The sequence below is a fragment of the Nanorana parkeri genome, unplaced genomic scaffold (genome assembly GCF_000935625.1).
Source record: "Nanorana parkeri isolate BGI_ZX_2015 unplaced genomic scaffold, ASM93562v1 scaffold155, whole genome shotgun sequence".
Classification (NCBI taxonomy): Eukaryota; Metazoa; Chordata; class Amphibia; order Anura; family Dicroglossidae; genus Nanorana; species Nanorana parkeri.
In genome coordinates, this window is record NW_017306423.1 from 792,377 (window position 1) to 808,530 (window position 16,154).

At 47.7% G+C, this 16,154-nt stretch overlaps 1 protein-coding gene across 1 annotated transcript in view; it reads left to right on the forward strand.

Annotated features, from left to right (window-relative positions):
• ETFB (electron transfer flavoprotein beta subunit) overlaps positions 1-16,154 on the forward strand; it is a 63,671-nt gene that overhangs the window by 39,700 nt on the left and 7,817 nt on the right. The window contains exons 3-6 of the mRNA XM_018554384.1: positions 392-550; positions 1,948-2,010; positions 2,919-3,077; positions 9,595-9,774. Of these exons, the coding sequence (XP_018409886.1) occupies positions 392-550; positions 1,948-2,010; positions 2,919-3,077; positions 9,595-9,765 (552 nt within the window). The 3' untranslated portion in view covers positions 9,766-9,774. The remainder of the gene's footprint in view (positions 1-391; positions 551-1,947; positions 2,011-2,918; positions 3,078-9,594; positions 9,775-16,154) is intronic.

Below are 16,154 nucleotides of genomic sequence, written 5' to 3' on the forward strand. Positions count from 1 at the left end.
GAAAGGGGTATTTAACCCCCCGCCGGGCCGCGTACAGGTGTGGGATTTGTGTGATAAACCCCATTACAGGCTTATTTCCACCTTGCACTGCTAAAAATATATAACGTCAGTCTTGGGTTTTCCTTGTTGTTGTCTCTGTGATATATTCCTGATTTTACAGAGAAAACAAATATGTTGTGTAAAAAAAAACAAACAAACATAATAAAACCCTAAAATATACATAATCGTTTGTCATAAAATGTTGTTTACATTGCTGTACGTCTGCAGAGTTTTACTTTTAATTTGTATTTATTTTTAGACTTGTTTTGTATATTGCAAAAGAACAACTAAAGCCCGACTCCGGGACTATACAGTTCCCCATCTGACATAACCACTCTGCTGTCCCCCGCAGGAGACCATCAGGACGGCCCTGGCCATGGGAGCGGACCGAGGCATCCACGTGGACGTCCCAGCTAAGGATTCCGAAATGCTCGGACCGTTCCAGGTCTCCAAGATCCTGGCCGCCGTGGCCAAGAAAGAGAACGTGAACCTGGTGCTTCTGGGAAAGCAGGTGAGTTCATAACGGGGATGCGCTCGTCATGTGCCGCCTTTCATTTGCAATCAGACCCTCCCAGGTATCTGATACGTGTGCGGGATGTGGCAGTCGCCCTCCGCATTGCTCGGGGCGTACATTTTAAAGCGGACCGTTCAAATTTTACAAGTGTGCATGAATAAAATTCCCGAAGTGTCACAAGATACAGCAACAAATTTAATTCGCAAAAAAAAAAAACTTTGACGCTTGTCAATTCTAAAAAAATAAATAAAAATTAATATATCCAGATAATGTTTCTTTGTTACAACCTGGAGTTGGGTATTAAAGTGAACCCGTCAGTAACTTTGCAAGCCTCCATGAATACATTCCTGACTCCTTCAATGGTGCCACCTTGTCCCAATATACAAAAACTCATTTTGTATCTGGATAGATATATCTCTCTATCTCTCTCTCTATCTCTATCTCTCTCTCTATCTCTCTCTCTATATATATATATATATATAGTGTATGTATAGATACATAAAAAAAAAAATGTATATGTATACAGTGGCGTAACAATCGCCATAGCGACCCAGGCGGCCGCTATGGGGCACAGGGGGGCCTGGCCAGATGCCAAGTGGACTGCGTGGGTCGCTATGGCATCCTCTACTGCTGTCTGTCACTGGCGGCTCTGAAGAAGAATGCGCTGCTGTTCAGATCACTGACCGTAATCTGTGCAGCAGCGCGTTAGTCTCCAGAGCCGCTGCTGAGTCAATGAGAGCCAGCAGTGGTGCTGGAGGAGGCCGGACCGCGCAAGGGAGGAGGAGGCGGACAGGTAAAGAGTGTGACCAGCCCACCTAAGGGTGACCCTGCAGAGCCCGCCATAGAGAGTCTATGGTGGGCTGTGTGGGATCTCGAGTGGGCTCTGCAAGGGGCATAACTAGAAGTCACAGGGCCCCATACAACATTTTGCTATGGGGCTCTGTGATTTCTAGTTTCGCCCCGGTGTGTGTGTGTATATGTATGTATATATATACATACATATATGTGTGTGTAATATATATATAACTGTATTTTGTTTTTGATGATGGCAGTCTAGCGTGTTTGTGGCCTATGTACAGGGTCATGCAACGGAGTGACATGATGATGTATAATTAAAAATTAACTATATAAAAATGGATGAACAGATGGAAAACTTTACATGATTTTTTTATTATTATGCGAGGTTCATCAGAAGGTCTCGGTGTGTTTTGATGGCTTCTGAATACATGACGTGTGATCTTTACTGCCCGCATTGTTCCATGTTTTACTGCGATTGCCGTCCCGCTCGCCATGAATCACACCCTGGAAGCCGGCCTCCCAGCGCCTCTGTGCGATCATACTGTACAGCATTGCCCTCCAGCTCAGCTCCCTCTCTCTCTTCTCTCCTCTTGCAGGCCATCGATGATGACTGTAATCAGACTGGACAAATGACCGCCGCGCTGCTTGACTGGCCTCAGGTAGTCGTCCTTCCTGCCTGTCTCTTCTTCCCTGGAAAGTGACAATTACAGAGGAGGTTTAAAGACAAAGAAGCATTCACATTGTCCTTGGTTAAAGGAGGGGGGGTGGCACAGGGACCTATACATACACGCTCTCTATTAAGTTAATTAAAAGCAGAACCAGATAAAGACTAATAACCCTTTAGGACCTGTGTTGATGAGATCACTTTGAGACACTTATACCATTCATAATCTGTCCGGTGCAGTTGACCATCTTCTGACCTGCACCGGATCTGCTTCAATTGGCTTTTGCATTCCCATGGACTGATTTTAGGAATGCAAAAGCCAGTTATCACCCCGGCCGTGAGTTTGACTACATAAACTACAATTCTCTATCTCACCCAGCCCCCCCTGTGCGCCCCTACCTCTGCTTCGGATCCATCCTTGCCTGTATTCCATGGCCTGCTGCAAACTTCGCATCTCACAGGCAAAATCTTTTTTTCCCCGGCCATGGGATGTGGGGGATTACAACAGGCCATGGATGTAGAATACAGGTAGAGCTGCATCTCAAGCGAGGGAGGGGGGGGTTACAATTAAGGGAAGCTAGGTAAAGCTGGCCATAGACTTTGCAGCAGAGTGGAACCTGCATGCACAATCCCCACAGTCTCTGGCTATCTGCTGGGGCGACATCTTCCCCTAAAGAGTAGGAACTCCTGCTCAGGAGGGATTGGTGGTGGAGGGGTGCGCTCTTCCAGTGATCTTCCTATTGAGACAATACTGCTGCAGTCATTCTCAATGAGGGTTCCTCCAGAGGCTGCTAAAGGCTCCTTGAACTGTGACCTCCCATTTAATTGTGCCAGAATAGTTCTGGGGCCTGAATAGTTCATAGTCTCTAGGCTCCTATCGGTGACCTCTTTATTTTTCCGTAGGCAACGTTTGCGTCAGAAGTAACGGTAGAAGGAGACAAACTGACCGTGGTGCGGGAGATCGATGGCGGGCTGGAGACCATCAGCATGAAACTCCCCGCCGTGGTGACCACAGACCTGAGACTGAACGAGCCACGCTACGCCACTCTACCGAACATCATGGTAAGATGGCTATTTGGTTTCCCAAAGTCCTGTCAATGCTCTAGGGCCTTGGTTCTCTACTGGTGGGTCGTGACCCCGTGTTCAGTGAGTCGCCGCATGCCTTCCACTTTTTTAGGTGAGCGACTGCTCAGCCTCCCCCTAGCGCAGCACTGCCGTTCTCATGCCAAGCAACCATTCAAAATATGCTGCCGGGTGCTGAGTGTCAGCTTGAGGTGGGGTGGGGCTATGGTCACGAGGGAGCTCCATCCATTCGTGGATTGCGCACAGCTCCCTCATGTGCCTGGACCGGAGTAATGCCACATTCTGGCTCCCGGCACCTCTACAAGGCACGCAAGGGAGCTGTACAAGCAATGCACATATGGATGGAGCTCTGTCACAGCACAGCAGCCCACACTGGACCCCAGGCTAAGGATCCATTCCAGTTCTTGTAAGGTAGGGAGATGTTTTTTAGGGGAGTGTGTATGCGCGGATGAGAATGTCTGTCTCTGTCTGTCTCTGTCTGTCTCTGTCTGTCTCTGTCTGTCTCTGTCTGTCTCTGTCTGTCTCTGTCTGTCTCTGTCTGTCTCTGTCTGTCTGTCTCTGTCTGTCTGTCTCTGTCTGTCTGTCTCTGTCTGTGAGTGAGATTGTGTCTGGCAGTGTTTTTGAGTGCCCGTTCACACTAGTACAGTGCGTTAATCGCACAGTCCTGTGTGATTAACTCACTGTACCACGCACAATCGCACCTACTGTGAAATCTGATGTGGGAGGTGTGTTGCATTGCCACTTATTTGAATGGCACCCCAAACGCACCTCCCTCCTACAGTTCAATGGGGCTCCCATCCTCAATGAGGTGCAACCTGGGTCATGACTTAAAGGAGAACTATGGGGTTAGGGATTTTCCCCATAGTTCTCCTAAGGGTAACGGGAGGACACAAACTACCGTCACCCTACGCTCAGTATATAGTGAGCTACAGCTCGCGGTATACTGACACGCCGCAGCTGAAGCGGGTCCCGACAATTATGACAGAGGCAGAGCCAGCTGTACCCGCCCCCTCCCCCGTCACGGCAGAGAGCTGTGACAGGATTGAGAAGTGAGCGAACGCCGGTATGTGTTCGCTCATCTCCCGATCGACTGAGCCGACCTGTGATAGTCTCATTGTCACAGGTCGGCTAGAACTATGAGGTGAGTGAAAAGCACCCGTCTCATAGTTCTCCTTTAATGACCAAGGACGAATGTGGGTTCCTAAAGTTACACAGGTTGAGAACTACTGCTCTAGGGGTTGGGGGCGCCCTGTAAGCAGGAAGCATGGCATTGCCCCCATTTCTCTAGTCCCCGGTGAATGGTTAGTGCGGACATCACCTAAGCAATGAAAATTCTTGTCTTGTGACGCAGCTGCTATTAGAATTTCTTTTGCGGCGCAGAATATGAATGAGCCCTTTGGAAGTTCGGCGCTGCTCGGGGCGGACGGGGCTCCTCTATGTTTGTAATGGTGATATTAAGTAGGAATTAGGCCGCTGCGATCTTTATCCTGGGCTTTATATACCGCTCATGCGGGGAAGCGAGTGTTTACAGAAGCGCTAATTAGCCTTCGCTGAAACTGCTCCATCCATGAACCATACAGCTGCTGTGAGCTAAAACATTCATATTCAACGCGCCTGAAATTTGGGCTTCGGATGTGTGTTTTTCTTTTAATGGGTTTCCCAAAACAAACACTTAACGGGTTTGCTTTTCCTCAAATCTGTTAAGCTGATTGCATTAAAAAAACAAAACGGAAGCTTTGTGTTCTTTAACCTTTTCTTTGCCGCACCGGTTTAACAAGAAACCACTGCTGGGATGATTGGCACTGGCTTCTTACCACGCGTTCGAGGACCGGCCCTGGCCCAGGGGTAAATTCTCTCTGAAGCCCACCACACAGGGGTACAATCACCTTTTAGATCCACCAACAGCTATGTAGTACCAGGGCCTGGCTCAATGCTTTCAGATTGATTGGGTAGTGTAGGCAGGTCCTCATATAGCAACCTAGTTTTGATCAATTTAAAGCTGAACTCCGGGATAAACAATTATTGTCTAAATACAAGATCCTTGTGTAGCCTTCCTTGAATCTTGGTGAGCTTTGTGTATTGCTTCATCCAATGTGAGACTTGGAGCTTCCTGTAATAAAGACCGTTCACCGCTGCTCTCTCTCCTTGTGCAGGGCGACTGGTCTTGTCTCCGCCCCTCCCTGTAAAAAAGCCCAGCCACTGCTGCTCTCTCCTTATACAGTGACTAGTCTTGTCTCTGCCCCCTCCTGTAATAAAGACCAGCCACTGCTGCTCTCTCCTTGTGCAGGGTGACTGGTCTTGGTCTCCGCCCCTTCCTGTAATAAAGACAAGTAATTGCTGCTCTCTCCTTATGCAGAGTGACTGGTCTTGTCTCCGCCCCTTCCTGTAATACAGTCAAGTCATTGCTGCTCTCTCCTTATACAGTGACTAGTCTTGTCTCTGCCCCCTCCTGTAATAAAGACTGGTCACTGCTCTCTCTCCTTGTACAGGGTGACCGGTCTTGTCTCTGCCCCCTCCTGTCATAAAGACCGCTCACATGGGTGACTGGTGTTGTCTCTGCACCCTCCTTTTATAAAGACCGCTCGCTGCTGCTCTCCCTCCTTGTGCAGGGTGACTGCTCTTGTCTCCTCCCCATTCTGTAGTTTCCTATAGTGGATGGGGCCTGCTGGGCCCCTCTTACAGCTCTTCCCTCTGCATAGGCTATGTACAGCTCAGTGATGATGTCACTGCTACTTTTACGAGGTAATTTAGAGCCTGCAAAGTGGATTTTATATTCTTTGGGCAAACGAACTAGGAATATATTTTCAATAGCTAGAAATAGTTCAGCCTTTAACGTGCCACTAAACTCTGAAGTTAACTCTTAAAAATACATTCAAGTACCTTTAACTCTGAACAGCAATGCATCTTATTTGTGTATCACTCGGCTGTAGATCCTCCAATCATCTCTGAATTGGTGCTGACACTGTCCTTCCTTCTGGAGGGTGGCTACTTTTGTTCCCAATGGCCCCTGTGTGTGTTGTAAAGTAGTCATCACCGCTCCAAGATCACTCCCGTGATGGACTACAATCTCATTTTTAGTAGAGGTGCACCGAAATGGAAATTTCAAAACCGAAATAAAAAAGTCAGGCCGCAACCAAAAATGTTTATTTAAATTTTTTCAAATATTTTATTTTTATAAACTTTTTAATTTGTTTTATATTAATTCCTTTTTTTCTTTTTTACTTTACTTTTAGCGACTTCAGGGAAATATTAGGGGTCTAAACAGACCCCTGATATAAAGAGATTGAGGACACAATCTCTTTTTCTGTGTCCCCTGTTATCAATGAATAGGAATCCTCTATACTGAGTGTTCCTGATCATTCATAACATGAGGGCATAGTGTGTATACTATAACCACAATCATGAATGAACAGGAGGTGATGTATATCACTTCCCATTCATTCATAATTGAGGATATAGTCACCATACCATAGCCTCAATTATCTACAAACACTCAGCGATCACTGACTGCTTGTACCCGCTCTCCTCTCTGACACGCTGTCACAGGAGGCTGAGCGAGCGGTGTAGGGAGGGGAGCTCAGCCTCCTGTGACAGCACGGCCTCTCTCCACCCACACACCGCTCTCTGATTGTCATAAGAGGCTGAGCGGTGCATGAGGAGAGACGCCGGCCACTCGCAGCGCTCTCCTCCCGCAGCGCTCGGCCGGCTGTCACAATTTCTGAGCAGCGCCCAGCGGGAAGGAAAGAAATCACGGATGCATCGGCAGTGAAAATGGCACTTTTGGCCGATATGTTTCGGCGGCCGATATATCGGAGCATCCCTAATTTTTAGTTGACTAAATTGCATTGAGATTGTAGTCCATCACGGGAGCGAGCTTGGAGCATTGGCCATAAGCATATTTGCACATTGTGGTACTCTTACCTCTGGGGATGCATGCCATAAGGGCAGCTACTCCAGCTGGCGGCTACAATTAGTAGCTACAGGATGATAAAGTGGAACCATGTTGGGGGAGCCAGCGTTTGCCATAATGCATATTTGCACCAATATGGCACCGTTACCTCTTGGTTTTCTCTTTTTCAGTGATGTGAGGTCTGAGCCCCCGGAACTCACTCAATCCCCACCAGTGCCATGTTATTTTCCTCTCTTTTTCAGGCTCGCTGTCTTCATGCTTCACCCATTGCGCAGACCCTGATGAAACACCGCTAGAGTTGCTTTATCTCTGCACCTGGCTCACTTCCTGACATCCATTAGATGCTGGGACTGTACTGTGCATGCACCATTGTTAGTGTGTAGATTGAAAATACTTTGTAGCAGGTAAGAGTTCTTTGGCAGAAGAGACTTGGAACTTGTCCTCTACCAAAAGAATGACCTGCTGGCAAATTTCCAATTTTTAAAGGTTTATTTCCGCTAGGAGTGATCAGATACCCCAATGGTCATCTGATCAATAATAAGGTGTCTGGAAGGGATGCAATGTCACATTGGGATATGCGTCTTCCTTTATGGCTGTAAGGGCTTACGTAGGCAAGCGTTGGTCTCCTGCCTATAAAGTGCATATCAAACACAGGTCAACATATTGACTGCAGTGGTACAGCGAGGCGGTGTTTGCTTGTTTTGTTGCATTTCCTTTGATGCAACATGTCCTATTGAGGTGCGTTTCACAACACACCCTCCTACGTGAGCCTAAATGAAGACTTAAAAGGGAAATCTTGAGAGGTTGATCAACTGACCTCTGCTGGGAGTTTTTTTTTTTTTTTTTATTATAAGCTCAGTTACAACTGCCCGGGTTTATGACCTGATTTTGTGTAAATAGTTTTAGCATGTGTGCTAATGTTATAAAAGGTGTTTTATGTCTAAAATTCCAGAGTTGCATCAACAGTTTCTCTAGTGTGCAAGACTTCTTGGAGAGGAAACTTTACCACACTGGGTTGTCAGCCAAAAAGGGTAAAAGCCAAAGACTAGCTGTAGACATAAAGCGCTCCTTGGTTCAGTTTTTGTATTTAAACAAAATGCATTTGTAAGAACTTTACACATCTAGAGAATGAACTCGGCAGTGCCAGCTCATCTGTTACACTATATACCACCACATCTCGTCTGTTACACTATATACCACCACGTCTCATCTGTTACACTATATACCACCACATCTCGTCTGTTACACTATATACCACCGCATCTCGTCTGTTACACTATATACCACCGCATCTCGTCTGTTACACTATATACCGCCACATCCCGTCTGTTACACTATATACCACCGCATCTCGTCTGTTACACTATATACCACTTCATCTCGTCTGTTACACTATATACCACCACGTCTCGTCTGTTACACTATATACCACCACATCTCGTCTGTTACACTATATACCACCACATCTCGTCTGTTACACTATATACCACCGCATCTCGTCTGTTACACTATATACCACCGCATCTCGTCTGTTACACTATATACCACCGCATCTCGTCTGTTACACTATATACCACCACGTCTCGTCTGTTACACTATATACCACCACATCTCGTCTGTTACACTATATACCACCGCATCTCGTCTGTTACACTATATACCACCACATCTCGTCTGTTACACTATATACCACCACATCTCGTCTGTTACACTATACACGGATACTGATACTAGTGTCGGTGCCAAGACCTTTTCCCGACACTGGAACTTCCGGTCAGCGGGAAATTTTCTCTGACCGACCGTGCCGTGAGGGGACATGGAGCAATGAAGCTGGCTCCATGCTGTTTGGTCCGGCTCGATGCCGATTGGCCGGGAAGCAATCAGTGTTGAGCCGGCAAACAAATCTGATAATATGGCGACACAACCCGCACCCTGCAGACAAAATCATTCCCCTCACATAGATCCTTAGCAGCAGTCATTACCGTACCAGTTCTTCGGCCAGCTGAGCAGACACCGCTCTCCGGGATCTGCCCACGTGATATTATTTTTTTTGGTATTTGCCAATACCAATACCGGAAGTCCCATTAAGGAAGCCGGGCGGTGTGTAATAACTCACCGCCAAACTTCCTGATTAGCCAGGAAGCCGTCACCATGATCCCTCGTCACCAGATGACAAAGCATGGAGCCGGATTTCTGACCAATCAGGAAGCCGGGTGGGGGGCGTGTAATGGCTTGCCGACCGGCTTCCTGCTTGGCCAGCTTCCCGTCCACTCAGGAAGCCAGGCGGCAAGTCATTACACACACCCCGGCCTCCTGATTGGCCGGCTCCATGCTACCTTGTCACCAAGTGCATGGAGCTGTCTTCCCGGCCATTCAGGAAACAGTGAGGCGTGTAATGACTCACCACCCGGCTTCCTGATACTGGAAGTTCAACCATCGGGAACATTTGGGCCCACATACTCTGTATCGCCACCGGTACTAGAATCGGTGCATCCCTAGCCGATACGAAAGCCTCTTTTTGATTAGCAACATGTCACATGACCAGTTGGAAGCATAGAGTAACTGTTCTGTTGACTCTTTTCTCAGAAAGCAAAGAAGAAGAAGATTGAGACGTTGAAGCCGACAGATCTCGGAGTGGACACGGCGAGCCGTATAAAGATTCTGAGCGTGGAGGATCCACCGCAGAGACAAGCTGGCGTGAAAGTGGAGACCGTAGAGCACCTTGTAGCCAAACTAAAGGAGAGTGGCTGCATCTAGCAGGACCAGGTGAGGGCTCTCGTTCCCTTCTTATGTGTGGTCTCTCTGATAGTAGAACTCGTATTGAAACAGTTGTGGGAGGGAGCAGTGATGGAGCGTTTATTATGCGTGTTCTATCGCTGGATAGATGTTTTAGAAATGTGCATGTGTTCTGAAGGACCCTAGTTCACCCAGACGTGCTTTTTGCCCAAGGGCAGAGGGACAGGTTGTCTTTAAACCCAAGCTGAACTTTACATAATCCCAATAAATATAATGTGCAGCAAAAAGGTAAGTTGAAAATGTTTTACTCCAGTTAAAAAAACCTCTCCGCAGCTGTCCGACACCCCCCTGCTGAGTCAGATCTAGAGCTGGCCAATCAGCAAGGATCACACTCCTCCTTGATTGGCCAGCTCTAGCTTTGGCACAGCAGGGGGGGTGAGCCCGGATTTCTTCTCACCCCCGGCTAGCATCCACCCTTGCCTACAGCCCGGCTGACGATGGGACAATTCTTATTTATTGGACTTCAAATGTTTTCATTAATTAGGAATACAAAACGGCTCTTTTAATATCTGCAACTCAAGTTTAATTATTCACTACAAGCATTTAACATTTCACTGGTGAATTGAGGTCTTTAAGGTCAGTTCAGTAAGCTGCATATTTTAGCTGAGTTTTGGTTTGTTATCCTCCTGATATTTTCCTCATCCAAATGCTCGTCATGTATGTGAAAGCTGCCTAGGCAGCAATCATTTTATCCACATAAGGTAGTTGTTAGAAGCTGAGTTCCAACCGCTGAATACATCTTTATTTGTCCATCCAGATGTATTTGTCCATCCAGTCCTGAGATTTAAACAACCCTGTCTAGCTGGAAAGGGCACCTGATCTTTGACTTGCAGGTCCTCTTGCTACCCTCATTGTTGTTCTCCTTCGGAAGCCCATGTAACAGTGTGACAACGCAGGCACAATGTTGGGAGACAGTAGTCACCCCATAACAGGAAGTGCCTGAAAAAGCACCTTCATGGCAGGATCAGCAGGGATTTTTGGAGTGAAAGCTACAGATATAAAAAAAACCTTTCAAATGTAAAGGCTAGGAACATGTGAAGCCAGCTTCCTATCCAATCAGGAAGCCGGCGGCACGTCATGACCCGGCTTTCTGATTGGCTAGGAAGCAGGCTTCACTTGCTAGGCATCCTGGCTTCCTGACCAATCAGGGAGCCAGATGGGACCTCATGACCCGCCGCCCGGATTCCTGATTGGTTTGGAAGCCGGGCAGCCTCGGCAAGTGAAGCCGGTGTTCTTTTGATAGAACATTGGCTTCCCAGGCAATCAGGAAGTCAGGCCACATGTTGCTGAACCTCCATGATGGAAAGAACTGAAATCCAGGGAATGACGGGGGCGGGCCAGGGACAGTCAGACTGGGAAGGAAAGATAGATGATGCTGGACGTCTTCCAGCCAGGAAAGGAGACGGGCTCTATCTGACTTGCTGCAGCTTCTAATGCACATTGTGAGAAGCTCCCAGTGTGCAGTGAAATCAGAGGAAACAATTTCAGTCCAGGAGAGGAGCCGCTACAACCGTACAAGACTGGAGGAAACTGATGCAAGACCATGACGGCTTCCCTTTAAATTCTTTTGGCAGCTGTAGAAAGTTTGTATCTGGCAGCAGATTGAGACGGAAAGGTCATTTTTAATAGCATTAAATTACAAAATGTGTCGGGTGCCAATTATCCGTTACGTCGTTGTTTTTTTATATAATAAAAGTGGAGTTTTCCTTTAAATCCTTTACCGCTGTAACTCGCCTCGGCAATTAATGAATCCAGCCGGATAATTGAAGTTGTCATCTTGTGACGTGAAGTGGCTCCTGCCAGGGCCGGGTGACTGGAAAATGCCATCAATATTTGGGTTGCCTAATTTCATAAATGCTAATTTCATAAATATGTTTTTAATGATGTTTTGTTTACGGCTTCTTTGGCGCATCAGGCGTTCATAAAGCGGCGGCTGGCGTGATGAGTGTAGCCCAGTGTTGTCTCGATTGCTCCAGCTTGACGTTAATGTTATCTCGTCAAGTCTGAAAACTCTTTGCGTCGGAGACCTTTTTAATTATTTGTGTCTGATTGGGATAGAATGCGGAAAGGGTATTTGGGTCATGTTTGTGTTGCTGTGTCCCCTTAATGGGCAGATTTGCTTTAACTTCCTGTGCCAGAGATGGGACAGGAAGTGAGAGAAAATCTTTATAACTCAAGGGCCAACATCGAAGTCTGTTGTTACTTATCAGGGGAGAGAGACTCTGCTGGACCCTCACCACTGACAGGTGACGTTAGCAATGCTCACTGTTTAGGGCGTCCTTGCCTTGATGGTCACTGGGAGAGGTGCCACCTTACATCGATGGGCAGTAGGAGAAGGACCATGACCATCAGATGGTAGGGCGTCCTTTCCTTGATGGTCACTGGGAGAGGTGCCATCTTACATCGATGGGCAGTGGGAGAAGAACCATGACCATCAGATGGTAGTGCTCCCATGCATTGATGGTCATTGGGAGACAGGCCCCCTTACTTTTGGTGGCCATTGGGAAGAATGTCGCCCTTGGAGAGCTCCTTGGTGCCTCTAATCAGAGGGTAGAGACTCTACTGGTCCCTCTCCACTGATATTCTGCCTGATTGGCCCTGCATAGTTCCAGGGCCAATGTCACCTTGGAGTATCAGTTTGCCACTACTCAAGAGGCCCCTGGGGTTGATGGTCACTTGGGACAGGTGCCACTGTTACATTGATGGCCAGGGGGGAAGAGGACATTGACCATCAAGTGCTAGTCATGGGAGTGCAACCATGCATTGGTGGTCAGTAGGCGACAGGCCCTCTTACAGTGGTGGTGATTGGGAAGACGGTCACCCTTGGAGAGCTAAAAGATCATTGGTGGTAGTGGCTATTTATCAGAGGGGAGAGATTAAGTGCTAGTCATGGTGGTACTCCAATGCATTGGTGGTCAGTAGAAGGGCCCTCCTTACATTGGGGGGTCATTGGAAAGAATGACCCCTGGACAGCTAAAAAGCTTATTGGTGTCAGTCGTTGTTTATCAGAGGGGAGACCCTCTGCAGGTCCCTCACTACTAATACTACCAGGTAACGTTAGCTCTCCAAGGGTGACATTCTTACCAATGGCCACCAATGTAAAGGGGGCCCTTCCCTCACCACTGACCCAGCCAGGTAATGTTGGGCCCTGGATAGTTCTAGGCTCATCAGGTTGAAGGTTAGTTTGCCACTACTCCATGGTCCCCTTATCTTGATGGTCACTTGGGAGTGGTGTCCCCTTATACTGATGGTCACTTGGGAGTGGTGTCCCCTTATACTGATGGCCAGTGCAAGAAGGACCATGACCATCATGTGGTAGTCTTGGTAATGCTCCCATGCAGAGGTTATTAGGAGATGGGTCCCCTTACATTGGTGGTCTGTATGAGAAGGGCCCCCCTTACATTGGTGGCCATTGGAAGGAATGTCACCCTTGGACAGCTACAAAGGTCATAGTTGTCAGTGGTTACTTATCAGAGGCGAGAGTCACTGCTGGTCCCTCCCCAATGATCTTTCTGGCTGTCTGTAAGTCAGTGTTGTCCTGCTGCATTTTCTATAATGTCAAGTATATGAAATATTCTACAGCGGGAGCAGATTCTAGAATAAGCCTTGGAATGATTTGCCTCCCCTCTCAGCTTCCACCCATAACTGAATTTTAATTTTTGGGAGATTGAGCCTTTAATCCATTAGCAGCAGCCAAATGACTTTGCAGCAGGTGAATTTCACAGAAGTCCCCCACCAGTGAGATGTAAAGCCCCCCCCTTCTCCACATCTACACTTAGCGCAGACTGAAGGGACACATGGCACCCTTATTTGTCACCTGTCGGGCAGCGGCGGAGTTGGGAGATTTCACTGGCAATTTACACCATGTGATAACGTCCGCGGGAGGACCGTCACAGCTGTTTCCCCACCACATAGCATGACCCATGCTGACTGCTGCTCCAGGCGCTGGCAAAGCGTCACACAAATCCTAAACAGGATAAAGACACAGAAGCTGCTGACAGATGTGTAACCCTTTCCTCGCCACAGAGAGCGGCTCGCCAGAGATATTCAAAAACAAAACAAAAAAGGTCCTTGATCTAGAGCGTACAAAACCAATCCTCATGTCCACCAGCAGGTCATGTTTTCCTGCTTTTCTCAAAGGGGTAATCATTGGCGCATGGCCCCGTGTTATGGGGGGCATGCATGGCCCCCTTAGTTTCAGGCAAGCGTACAAAAATCTAGCCAGAATGGGTTCAGAATCATGCTGAACCAAATCGCTGAAATCGTAGTCACTGCAAGGGTATTTTGTACAAAGATCCTGGAGTTGAGCTTTAATGTTTAAGCAATATTTTTGAAATGGTCATCAGCATTTCCCATTTGATGTCCGTGTAGCCCTAATCATGCAAAATACTGTTCTCCCCTTTCTTTTTCATTGCTGCATACTCCTTTACTGCATACATCCGTGCTGCCAGGTGACTATGGCCCTAGATGTATGCAGGGCCCATCAAGGAGTAGGTCAGTTTGCCACTGCTCACTACTCAAGGGCCTCCTTACCTTAATGGTCACTAGGAGAGGTACCCCCTTACATTGATGGCCAGTAGGAGAAGGACTATAGCTATCGGGTGGTAGTCATGCTATTGCTTCCATGCATTGGTGGGCAGTAGGAGAAGGACCATAGCTATCAGGTGGTAGTCATGCTATTGCTTCCATGCATTGGTGGGCAGTAGGAGACAGGCTATTTATCAAAGGGGAGAGACTCTGCTGGTTCCTCACCACTGAACCTGCCAGGTGTCATTGGCCCAAGAACTATGCAAGACCCATCAGGCAGTAGGTCAGTTTGCCACTGTTCACATTTCAAGGGCTCCCTTACCTTAAAGGAGAACGATGAGGCAACATTTTTTTCCCCCCATAATCCTCTTTTGGGTCACAGGAGGACATACAGTATACTGTGTCCATCCATGACCCAAAACTCAGCAGATAGCGGGCTATTGCCCACTGTATGCTGAGAAAGCTGCAGCCAGGATGGATCCCAACAATACTGTCGCGATCCACCCCACTGGAAGATTGACAGCTGGCTCTGCCCCTTTAAAGGCAGAACCAGCTATGCCCGCCCCCTTCCCTGTCTGTCCCTCCAGTCAGCGCTGGACGATCGGAAAGGGGAGGTGGGGGGGGGGAAATCCTTGCGGGAAGTGGTGACTACTAAGCGAGCGGATCGGCGGTATGTTTTTTGCTCCCTTCCCGATCAATGGAGCCAACGTGTGACAGTTTCAATGTTACACGTCGGCTCTTACTATGAGGAGTGTAATTCACTCACCCCATAGTTCTCCTTTAATGGTCACTGGGCGAGCTGCCCACTTACATTGATGATCAATGGGAGAATCATTTTATCCCCATGTAATAGCATTGTGCAGGTGACAGGTCCTCCTTATAAAAAACAGCAGGGGTCTATTAGACTCCTGATGCTTACACTGCTCAACTATACGCAACTCATCCTTGTGTGAAATTCTGCATACACCAGGGGCCTTATAGATCCTCGCTATCTCCTCTGCACTTTCCCTTAAAGGAGAACTATAGGAGTTCTAGCCGACCTGTGACAATGAGACTGTCACAGGTCGGCTCAGTAGATCGGGAGGTGAGCGAACACATACCGGCGTTCGCTCACCTCTCGATCCTGTAACGGCTCTCTGCCGTGACAGGGGAGGGGCTGGATTCCCCCCTCCCCGCTCCGATCCTCCAGCGCTGACTGGCGGAACGGACGGGGGAGGGGGCCGGTATAGCTGGCTCTGCCTCTAGATAGGCAGAGCCAGCTGTCACTCACGCAGCTGGGCAGATCCCGGCACAATTGTCAGGATCTGCTTCAGCGTCTCAGTATACCACGAGCTGTAGCTCCTTATATACTGAGCTTGACGGGAGGACGCTAGTTTGTGTCCTCCCATTACCCTAAGGAGAACTATGGGGAAAAGACTTAACCCCATAGTTCTCCTTTAACAGCAGTGACCCCGGAAGCACTCAGAGCAAAGCACTTCCCGGTTCGCAGAATAGAGAAGAGATCAGGTGTGGGTGGGTCGGGAGGGAGCGATGGCCGCTACTTGCATCCCTTGCAGATGAATTCTAAAACAAGCGCCCGGGCACTTGTTTTAACCCTTTCAATGCCACGTGGTACACTGCAATAGAAGCAAAAATTATTATAAGCTTCCAATTTAAAAAGATTAAAAGTGACTTTTAAGACGGCATTCGCGTTACGCGAGAGTTTTTTGTGCTTTACACGTACTTCAACTTTCCGCCACATTTTCTTGCTTCTTTTTAGCTCTAAATTACACATTGTTGTTTTTTTTTTTTTTTTTTTTTTTTTTTTTTTTTTTTTTTTTTTT